The 11,362-nt window shown below is 39.2% G+C and overlaps 1 protein-coding gene and 1 long non-coding RNA gene across 6 annotated transcripts in view; one reads left to right on the top strand and one right to left on the bottom strand.

The window, feature by feature from the left end:
* The window catches only part of LOC149588567 (uncharacterized), a 92,312-nt gene extending 92,102 nt beyond the window's left edge, over nucleotides 1–210 (top strand). The window contains exon 2 of the long non-coding RNA XR_016379920.1: nucleotides 89–210. This is a non-coding gene — a long non-coding RNA (uncharacterized LOC149588567). The remainder of the gene's footprint in view (nucleotides 1–88) is intronic.
* A 5,706-nt stretch (nucleotides 211–5,916) lies between these two features.
* LOC149588566 (double-stranded RNA-specific adenosine deaminase-like) lies at nucleotides 5,917–10,974 on the bottom strand. Of its 5 annotated transcripts, XM_089862494.1 has the most exons (14): nucleotides 10,574–10,974; nucleotides 10,208–10,492; nucleotides 10,094–10,134; nucleotides 9,928–9,985; nucleotides 9,700–9,825; nucleotides 9,558–9,604; nucleotides 9,391–9,469; nucleotides 8,673–9,312; nucleotides 8,407–8,557; nucleotides 8,037–8,317; nucleotides 7,707–7,963; nucleotides 7,380–7,562; nucleotides 7,066–7,303; nucleotides 5,917–6,979 (listed from the first exon to the last, which is right to left on the bottom strand). In XM_089862494.1, the coding sequence occupies exons 1-14, from the start codon at nucleotides 10,914–10,916 to the stop codon at nucleotides 6,751–6,753; spliced, it is 2,958 nt and encodes a 985-aa protein (XP_089718620.1). In that variant the 5' UTR covers nucleotides 10,917–10,974; the 3' UTR covers nucleotides 5,917–6,750. The 5 variants fall into 5 exon arrangements, with proteins under 5 accessions (XP_089718620.1, XP_089718619.1, XP_089718623.1 ...); XM_089862493.1 differs by having other exon boundaries at nucleotides 8,673–9,469; XM_089862497.1 differs by lacking the exon at nucleotides 9,558–9,604 and having other exon boundaries at nucleotides 9,391–9,405.
* Between the last annotated feature and the right edge of the window lie 388 nt (nucleotides 10,975–11,362).

The raw sequence follows: 11,362 nt of genomic DNA, 5'->3' as shown, positions 1-11,362 counted from the left end.
GCATCCTCGGGAAGAACGATCAGCGAAATGGCGGAACGATTAAGATTCAACTTCAAAAGCCGGGGTCACGATCAGCTGATCGGGAGAGGTTTTTCCAAGCGACTTTTCTCGACGGCTTGCGGGAACGAATGAACTGCATGACCCGTATCGATCATCTGAGCGGGAGAGGTTTTTCCAAGCGACTTTCCTCGACGGCTTCCAGGCATCAAATGAGCCGGCTGACTCGGAACGATCAACTAAGTAAATTTCCAACGTTGCGGTGGCGCTAAAAGCTCCTATGCGCGGACTCGGGTGCGCCATATCCCAGGCATGAAATTCAAATAGCTGAACACCGCTAGGCCTACGAAATGAATGAACGCTAGGCCTAAATGAATGAAGGCTAGGTAAACTGAATGGACAATCATTACCTATTAATATTAACATCTGTCGTGACGTCACAAGTCAATTACCTCGTTGACGTCATAGCTGACGTCACCGGATATGACGTCACCGGATATGACGTCATGACACGTCACCGGATATGACGTCATTGATCACGTCATCGGATTTGACGTCATTGGTCACGTCACCGGATATGACGTCATAGCAAAAATTTACCATGCTTTAGATGTCAGTAAATACGTAACTACGTACACAGCGCCCCTAGCGGCAATTTATGAACTATCTATTGCTTACACGAATGTCTAGCAGAATTATCATGTTTTAGATGTCAGTATATACGTAACTACGTACACAGCGCCCCTAGCGGCAATTTATGAACTATCTATTGCTTACACGAAAGTCTAGCAGAATTTTATCATGTTTTAGATGTCAGTAAATACGTAACTACGTATACAGCGCCCCTAGTGGCAAATGTGTTGATGCTTAATTATCCGTTAATATTAATAATAATAATAACCCATAGCCCCTAAGTAACCCCAAATCCCTATCCCGTTTAAAATCACTAACGAGTTTTTAGTGAGTAGCCCCTCGATAATTACTCGTAATCCAGACGCAACCTTTAATCCGTTCACTACCACACACATAAGCAAACACACAGTTATATAACCAGCACTAGTTAAAGCATTAGTTTGTTTGTTTTACGTGGCTGCTACGACACGCTTCAGTGCAATCAACAAGTTGCACTTCGAATAAAATCATTCATTATAACTTTGAAACTGTATTCAAAATATTCATACTCGACTGACGGCTCTACTATGTTGAGCAAGCACTTTAATCATACTCTAATTCAGAGGTATGAAGCAAGTTTCTATACCGTAGTGACTAACTATAATCAGTAAGCTTAAAAGTAAAATTAAATTTATCAGGCAGACTTATAAATATTAATTGAATGTTTTATTTCGAAATCTATTCCATTTGATACATTCGGATTTAATAAAACTTTGTAATTAAAATACTTTTCAAAAATGTGGTAATCATTCATTATAACTTTGGTTAAAGTATTTTATTCTTTTTATTATTTGACGCCATAACTAAAATTAATAAGCTTATAAATAGAATATAATTTTATCAAATAATGTTTTATAAATATTATTTTTATTTTGAAATATATTTCATTGATATATTAGATTTTATTAAAAAGATTAATAATGAATATAACAAGAATATTTTTATAAACGTGTAACTTCCGAGTGTTGAGTCGAGGTACTGAAAATAATAAGAAAATTTCAATTATTAACAAATTTTAATCGGCTTAGAATTTCCACTGTTTTTCCACGCTAATATCCTACGGTGGAAAACGAGGTTGTTAGGATGGAAAACCAGGGTATTTGGTGGCAAAACGTAGCATTATGCTTTTGCGTCCAGATAGGAAGTGCGTAAAGTCACTGAGTGTTATTAACCATGTTTAGATTAAGCGTATAAAAGAAATATATGTATATATATATATAAGTGCAAGTGAACGGTAGTAAAAAAAAAACCCATCCAACCTTGTATACAAAAATAACAGAACCTTGAGCTTCAATTTCTAAAGCGACCAACCCTTAATAGTAACCAAAATACACCTTCGTATTTGTAAAACAAGCTTTGTTAAACTGTAATCCTGGAGAGCTTCTCTATCGAGCTAGCGAAAGGGGAACGTTCCCAAAACACGAGAAGAGTTTTTAAAGAAAGTACTAACTTGTGGCCCCGGATATTACACTTATAACGTAAGTAAATTTATTGAACTAAGGATTAAGAGTTCTAATTTTTTGTTAGAGTATGGAGGGGCTATTCACTCTGATTTTCTGTACTTCTTTTAATGGGTATTTACGGGTACCATGTTTTACCACTGTTAAAGGATGCGCATCGAAGTACGGTACGCTGTGGCTACTATTACGAGCCCAGCCCTTGGGTCGTCTTGTTATAACTTCGTATTAAATTATTTGTTTAGATAACCCAGAGTTGCTAAATAATTACCTCGGAACTAAGACCATTTAATATACAAAAATAACTACCCAACCATTGTTTCAGTCCGGTGGATGGATTTAAAAATAAATTTGCACTTCCAAGTAGCGCTTTTCTACAGAATGCGCGAGTGTTTAGCCCCTCGAAATTAGGCGAAATCAAGAAGAAATCCCGAAATTCTGTTCGCTTTTTTGGTATAGTCGGACCCCTCGTATATTGTACTTAACATAAACATTTATAGCTTAGAAAGAAATACCAATATGGCGGCAAGGAATAGAGTAACGCCGGAATTGCCAGGAACGTTTGAATCAATATCGAACATCTGCAATTATTAGAAACTAGCGTCGCTCGCGTGTAATAAGAACTTCCATCAAAATGATATAAAGAATGGGTAGATTTTACTGATTCGACTAATATTTTTGCAGCACTCCAAGAGCGAAGGCACTCGTCGTTGCCCGTCAGCCCCTAGGGACATTTTTATTACTTTTCACGCGGACATTATTCCATAAAGAAGAGTTTTTAAATTTCTGGCCGCCATTTAAAAAGATGGCAACAAATCGAACCCAAAAGACCATTCAGCCCGTTTATAGGTTAAAGGAAACCAGTGTACTAAATATTTGTGAAATCGGTTGAATCGCGCGGACTTTGTTGCATAGAGAAGATTTTTTACATTTCGGGGCGCCATTTATTAAGATGGCGGCGGATTGGAAAAATCTTTCTTAGTACGCGCCTACTTATGAGTAACGTTCCTGCAAATTTTCAGCCTTCTAGGGCAAGCGGTTTGGGCTGGGCGTTGATTATCAGTCAGTCTGTCAGTCAGTCAGGTTTTCGATTTATAGATAAATAAATAAATTAGTTCTTCCATGATAGAACTAAACAGAAATATTCATTAATTTGCTTGAACCGGCAAATAATAATGCTTGAACACGAAAGATTCGATTAAACAAAATTTTCTAATAAATAAAAGTTAAACAAGATGGCCCAAGGGCTGGGCTCATAATAGGAGCCACATCGTATCGTACTTAACAGGCGTACATAAAATTTATGTAAATAGCCCCTCGATGCGCTACTTTTAACTGTACTAAAATGATTACCCGTAATCCTTACTTCAATAAATTTATTTATGTTATAATTGTAGCAGTGCGACGCAAAGAGAAAACTTGAGTGAGTAGCCCCTCGATGCGCTACCCTTAACATTGCTAAAATGATTACCCGTAAGGCCATTCTAGAAACGAGGCTTTAGCTTTAACAATGCTAAACTGTTATTAAAAAAATCTATCGACTCTAAAAGCTTGAATCTTTTTATAGAATAGAATATAATGTAGCACACCTCTCATTCAAATTTCAGGACATTTGGACCACTTAATCCAACGATATTGTGGATTAAATACTGAATTTACAATTTTGACATAAGAAATTAATTTTTATTAAAAATCTATTCATTCTAAAAGTTTGAAATTGAATCCTTTTTAGTATAATCATGGATAAAGAATGCGAGCTTATTCTGTATATACTCTGTTTCTGCATCGGTTGTCAGCACGCGCAAAGCTAGATCTCTATATAACCTAGCTTTAGGCGTGCTGACAAGAGACAATAAAGTTCAGGATATTCAGGATTTAAAATATCCGCGAGGTTTATAGCTCGAGTGCACGGACCTCTAGGCTTTAGTTTCAAATACGTGTAGTAGGCTGTAGGCAATTTCACACGTATTTTAAACTAAGGTCTAGAGGTCCGTGCACTCGAACTATAAACCTCGTGGCTATTTTAAATCCTGAATATCCTGAAGTTTATTGTCTCTTGTCAGCACGCTTAAAGCTAGGTTACATAGAGACCTAACTTTGCGCGTGCTGACAACCGATGCAGTAACAGAGTATATACAGAATAAGCTGTTGTTCGAGATAGTTGCCTATCCCTAAGCGTGAAAACAAATTTCCTCACGCGCATTCTTTATCCATGGTATAATCATTAGTACTAAATCGGGCCCACACCACAGTGACCACACCCCATCCCCTAAGGAGACCTAACTAGCCATTTCCCCTAGTAGCTACTATGTGAGATAAATACGATTGGCTCAGCGCGTGGCGCGCGCCACTCTTAAGCCAATAGTGTTGAGAGAATTTTTGACGATATAAGCAGACGACAAAACAAATCCGATTTTGAAATTACGGTCACCTCGTGTAGAACCTAGTTCTCGTGAAGAAGAGAAGAGAGCATTGGAAATTAATAAGGTACTGTGGCGAAATTCATTATGACAACCAGTGTCTTGTAGCAACCATATTTGCTAAAAATTATACCTAATTTTGTTATTTTAACAATTGTACCGCGTGCGTCGCCGTCAATAAATAAAAATACACTTACCAAGGCTTAATCGAAGAACTCGGTGAAGGCTTCTATAAATAACCCCCAATATATACGTAAAATTTAATTACGAACGAAATCCAATTTAATTATGATTAAAATGTTAATAATTTGTATCTTTAAAATAGAAAAAAACACTAGAAAGAATCTTGGGAACCGGGATTGTAATTTCTAAAGGGATTCAGGGCCTTTAAAGAAACTTTTAGAGCAGACGGATTTTTTGACGAATCAGAGACCAAGTTTGGTTTTGACCAATAGAGTAATGGCAGTACTACGTATGCAAACGTCATACCCTTCTATTTCTTATCTCATTGTCACCCCCCTAATGGACGCGTACAGTATCCCCTCTTTACAATAACGCGCGCAGAGGGAGGGATACACAGTCTACACCCCCTCTCTCTACCGCCACTAGTCTCGGAAATAGAGCTATCTCAGCTGTGACGTCAGTGCCTAGGTAAAACGTCATAGGCTTAGCTTTGGCAGTGGGCGGCCATGTTTGGTACCGCTTTGGTTCAATGGGCAAATAGCATGGGTGACGTCACAATAAGGGTTCTGAGATAGCTCTATTAGCTAGGCGCTTTCAAAGGCTAAGTTTGATCTCCTTTCGGGATGGGGTGTGGTGTGGGCCCGATGTAGTACTGCTTGATGATCCCTTGATCCGAAAATATATATTCAGTCCATCATTTTGATTTTGGAAAACAATTTTTATAAGAAAACTATCCACTCTAGAAGCTTGAATCCTTTTTAGAATAATAAAACACGCCAAAACACACGTCTCATTGAAATTTCAGTTCATTCGGATGAATAGGACAAAGAATCTGGCCAAAAAAGCTACTTCCTCCCATAGAACTTAATGTTAACTTTGGGTTCCTTGAGCTTATACGTGTAAATCGAATTCTTTGAACAGGCTTCTTTAGCGCGTCGTGTTGCGCGCGATCGAGTGGGCTATGCACACTGACACCACGGTCTTCACAATCCACAAATGCCGAGGGAGGGAGGGGAACCTAATCCAATTGGTTAATACCTAGGTGACGCCACTTGTTATGTTTGGGCGCCACACCCCTTCGCGCCTTTTCCAAAAAATGGCGCTAAAATTTAAACCAACTAAATTTAATTCTTACCTCGGCATAAACAACTGAAAAAAAAAAAAAAAAAAAAACGAAGACAACGAAATTTTTTTTAAGTTTAAAACTTTATTGAGATAAATTTTTGCATTAATGTGCTCTATTCTTATTGCCTAATTAGCTTAATTTAAAAACTTTCTAACAATTTATCCTGAAGTTTTATTTTTTATTTTTTTGTTGTTGTTGTTGTTGTTAGGAATGTTGTTTGTTTGTTTGTTTGTTTCTTTTCTAGTTTTATATTTTCCTCTTGAAAATAAGAGTCTAGGGTCTTTGAATAAGTTAAATTTGTAAATGAAAAACTCCTCGCCCCGTTATAATAATCAATATCTTATTGATTATCTCTCGAATTTAATTTAATTTAATGAATGGAATGATTTTTTTTGGTTATTTTTTCTTAATTATATTTTGTTTTTTGTTTTTTAATTGTAGTAGTAGTAGTTGTAATGGAATTCTTAAGTTTTTTTCTTACTTTTATTTCTTACGAGCAAAAAATTTAGCTCGAGTTTCATTTATCTCGCTACGAGTTTCATTTATCTCGCTACGTTGATTTTTTTTTATATAAGATCTTAAATCTCACTCTGAAGTTTGGAACAAAATCAAAATGGGAAAAAATAAAAAAAAATGCCTATTCTTTTTTCAACTTCTAATGTAGAATAAATAAATTAAAAACAATAATAATAATAATAATAATAATTAATAAACCTTCAAATTGAAATTGAGCAATTTGCATAATCTTAGATTTGTTTATCCTGCGCAAAGAAGATTTGTTTGGGTTTATTTAGTTTCGTCTGTATTATTATTATACGTATTTTTATATATAGTTTTAAGTATTAAAAAAACGAACGTTTTGAATTCCCTAAAGAAGAATGGAGATGATGAACTTTTAAAAGAACATTTTCTCTTCCGGAGGTTTTTGGACCCATGTCCCTAGTTTACGATCGGCACATCTTTTAAAAAGAGCATTTTTGGCCTCCTGAAAGGTTTCCGCTTCCAACTTCGTATCCCCGTAAGATTTACCCAAGAGCTCCGTTTTCTGCATATGTTCGCAAAGAGCTTTAAAGGAATCAAACATGGCTCTCTTACAGATGCGCGATTCAGTGGGCCCGTCGCACCTATTAATAAATAAATAAACAAACAAACACCCGTGACGTCACGCGTTAATAACAACGTTGTGACCCTTAAATAAATATCGGTTTACTTCTCATCTCGGGCTCCAGCTACTCCGTCGATCAACTCGGGTTTCTCGTCTCCGACTGTCCAATTAATGCTGTAATGTCTCGTTTTCTCCGTTTCTCTCGGAGGACTAAATGCGGTAATTTGACCCAACTTCGGATGGTTCAAGCTATAACCAGAGGGCAACAACGTGTCCAATTCTGGCTCACTCTTGAGTCGACAACATAACGCCCTGGAAATATGGCCATGGTGATAAAGGTGACCTAAAAAATTCCAATTCCCCGGGAGTCAGTTTCAGTTATATCTTTCCGAGCACCGACGCGTGATGACGGAACGAACCTAGTGTAACCGAAGCCATGTAAATGGGTTCCAGAAAATGACTTAGAAGGGCTCCTTGTAAACCTAATACATTCCAACGCGCTATTTTATCACTGCAAGACATGGTACGTAAACGATCGCCTCGGACAATGGCGTCCCAAGCTTGAACCCCGACTTTGTTGTCTACTGGGATTGTACCTTCCCCTAATCAACGCGGAAAATAGACAGAGTTGCAATTAGATTTGATAAATTGCGGCAGTGCGGGGGAAACTATCGTGATAAGCGCGGCCAAATTAAAAGTTAGGGGTTTTTAACGTAAGAAAGAGAGAAAGAGAGGGTGTGGCGTACCAGCTTCGACCTTTGTGCGCAAAAGACCTTGTAGATTATTAGTGAAAAGAGGGGAATGTTCATGAATTTCATTTTTAGAAGCGTCAGATGGCTTGACATTTCTTGTAAAGAGTGCCCCGTCACCGCAGGGTGCAGTCGAAATATACAAGTGAAAGGAAACTGACGATTTAATTTTGAGTTTTCCTTCATTTTCCGAAGGCTCAAATATGGGATGATCTTTGTCAGGACTGTAGCTTTTTAGCTGAGTATACAAAAACCTTGAAGAAAAGAGTTCTCAAAAGTTGGATCTTCTAACTCGATTAAAAACAACCCTTCGTCTTTTGGAAATACCTTAAAAATCCTCTTCTAGCTACAACTTCGGCGTGAGAATCATTCACTACCAAACCATCCTGACTAAGGTGTTCACCCGTAATACATCGGTTTCCAGTCCCAAAACTAACTACCGAGCCTTTTTCGTCGGTTGCCGTTTGCATCACAAAAGCGGCCAAGACCTTCCGGCCGCTAATATGGTCAGAAATTCTTAGAGCTTGAATATTGAATTCTCGGTGACTGACAGCGGCAATGACGTCAAATAGTGTGGCGCTGCTCCCAATTTCTTGGACATTCTCCAACTCGAGGGAAAAAGAACGAAAAATCAGTATCCAAACAAAGAGTTCTTCCAGAGACGACGACGATCGTCTCTGTCTGGAAATGTCCTAACCGAAAATTTGGACTTTAAATTGTGTTCAGCCGCTTGTTTAACAACGATGTAGCGTATGGCTAATTCAGCAGCTTGGCGCTTGGCATCTTTTTTGGTCGATGCCCATGACTCCGAGAGCATTTTGTTATTTACAAACGCCGCGGCTTTAAATCTGGAAGAACAAGAACGAAAAGTGAGTAAACGTACTTGGAAGATTAGCTTCCATCGGAGTTTTTTTTTTATATAGAAGACGCGTTTTCCACTTTCCATATCCAAGTGGGTCTTACTTTGGCTGGTGAGATGGACCAGTGGACTCAATGATATCGACTTTAGCTTCGACTTGATGTTTTTGGCCGTATTCGTGAAGCGCACTCATGGGATTTTTCATCAGGGCCGCGAAACTTTCGGTACTTAGAGAGCCCAGTACTGATAACATAGTTTTATCGTCGCTGGCCGAAAAGGGTAACTTATTTACAATCTGAAGAGGTAAGATATCGGAAACCTCGTTGGAAGAGGTAAGATTTTCCAGTTTTTCTCCTTCGTTAACTTTCAAACTATTGAATGCGGATTCTAACAATATCAGTTTGTGCGGAGGCAAAGGAGGCGCGTTGGAATTCTTCCCGCCTCCGCCGCCAGAGTCTTCGTTGACGGAAAAGCCCTCGGAGGAATTTTCCTTTTGAATACCATCTTGATACTGATCCCTGATTTGCCACTGAGGAGGGCTTTCTTGCACTCGAACGACTAGACCTTGATTACTGAGTTCGTGCAAGAACCTACTGATAACGTTCTTGGGGATGGAACCGATGGCCCGGGCGATGGCCAGCGTGTTGACGGGCTTGGTGGCTTGTCGAAGATATTCGATTATGGCCGTTTTGGTTTGGCTCGATTTCGTATTCGGTGGATCAAAGATTACGTGGGGAGCGGCGTCTTTGGGAAAAAGCAACGGAATAATCAACCCCGCCCTTTCTGCGAAACTAGATTTAGCTCGAACTTTGCGATACTCACTAGGAGTATGAGATTCTGGAAGCGAGGAAGGTTGAACGCTTTGATTATCGTGACTAGAGATTACTGGTAAAGAATTGTCCTAATAAACACGGGGGAAGAGTTTATACGTTTCAGCACACGCAAAAGTACCAGACAAAATTTAAGAATGTTAAGAAAAACTTGTATACATTTGGACTAGCTTTCTGGTTAAAATCACAAGGAGATTCATTTGTGCCTGGAAATGTTAGTGCAAGAACCGTTTTAGGATAGACTAGTAGGCTATCAGGAGGATCGTTAAAAGCCACCGACCGCTACTCTTAAATAGCTTACCGTAGTTTTCTCCAGAAGTTTGACTAAATTCCATTGGGCCAATGGGAACTTTGTTATCTTCCTTCATTTTGATATCGGGCCCGATGTCCATCATAGATAAACTAGCTTCTGGGTCGGAGCAGGTATCTAAAAAGTTTGCACATTCAATTGACCAATAAAAGTCTTTAACACTTTACTACAGACAAATGTCATTATGAATGACTCGAAACAATTAAATCAGCTTATTGCCTGGTTTATCTTGATTAGGGTGTAGTTGATTCAAAATACAGTCTTCGTTATAATCGACCTTAACGCGCAAAATTAAAGAAAAACAAAAAGAAAACACGCTATAGAGCTATCTCTGCATGGATGGTGGTGGGAATAAGGAAAACAAATGTTTTAAAGTATCCCTCACTTCGTTCGATTCGTAGCACCTCATTATTTCTTCGGGGGAATCTTTTTAGGGGTTTCAAATTAGTGACATCGAGGAGAGTACCGGCGGAGTAGACAATTTTAAAAGTAAACTTACCATTATAATTTTCATCTCGATATTGATCAGACTGATGATATTCCGCGTAATCCGTCGATTGTCTTCGGTAACCCCCAGCGTATTCGTCATTTGAAGATTTCTGGGAGTGCAAGAGCAAAAGTCGTCCAACTCCTCGGCCCATGTTGCCGCCGCCGCCACTGCAGTTGAAGTTATCGAGTTTGTTGCAATCCGAAGAACCGACGTAATTAATATTATTGTAAAGACCCAGTATTCCCCGGCCGCGACCTATGGGCCTGCAGGGTCTGTCCAGTTGTTTATTGGGCTCTATTTATGATTATTTGCCAGAATAAGACGGACGTCAAAAGGGGGATATCCATTAATTTGCCAATGGTCGGGGAAACCTACCGAGCGAGGATTGTTGGGCGCAATTTGGGGACCAAAAACTACTTTTGGGCCTGAAATTGGGCCTAACAACGCTATGCCGATTGAAGCTGGAGGCTTCGTTGACGACCGAAGTGGGACTCCGGGGTCCTCCATCGGGCCTCGGACGCAGCCTCCAATAAGGGGGACTTTCGACGACTTTCTCCACGATTTGGTTCTTTTGCAATTCGTACAGCACGCTATTTACATACTTTTTCGGTTGATTAACGGTTCGACACAAGTTGTACAGTTGCACTCCGGTTCCGTTTCCCGATTTTAAAATGTAAAGAATGTTTTCTTTTAGAGCGTCTCTGTCAAATTCAGCCATTTTCTCAGTCCTACGTAAATTCCGTCATATTCCCACGCTCTGGCCGAAAAAATCTCTACGGGTACTGGTGACGTCACGTGACGGACGCCCGACGGCCAACCCTATTGGCTGATTCCTAACGCAAAACGCCTTCGCCCCCTTTAGCACGCTTTCAGTACTTACCTAACCAGACGACCTCCCCTTTTCTACCCACCCGCTGACCTAACCATTCTAAACGTATCTCCACGCCGATTTGCATAATCAATGCTTGAGAGAAACGCGCGCGAAATATCCGCGCCAAAATACTAGTTTACCTTTGTTTCCCCACTCAATAGAATAATACAATATTAATTCATTCACTTTAATTACAGCGTCGTTCATCGCTCTTTATTCCGCAGACCTTCCTTCCTCCCGTCGAGTTATAACAAAAATAGGCCAGTTTTCTCTATTGACCTATTTTAGAATTT

The sequence above is a fragment of the Phalangium opilio genome, unplaced genomic scaffold (assembly GCF_054372755.1).
Source record: "Phalangium opilio isolate 3A_F unplaced genomic scaffold, DU_Popi_V2 ptg000540l_1, whole genome shotgun sequence".
NCBI lineage: Eukaryota > Metazoa > Arthropoda > Arachnida > Opiliones > Phalangiidae > Phalangium > Phalangium opilio.
The sequence above is the reverse complement of the archived record's forward strand: the minus strand, read 5'-3'. Positions and strand labels throughout refer to the sequence as shown.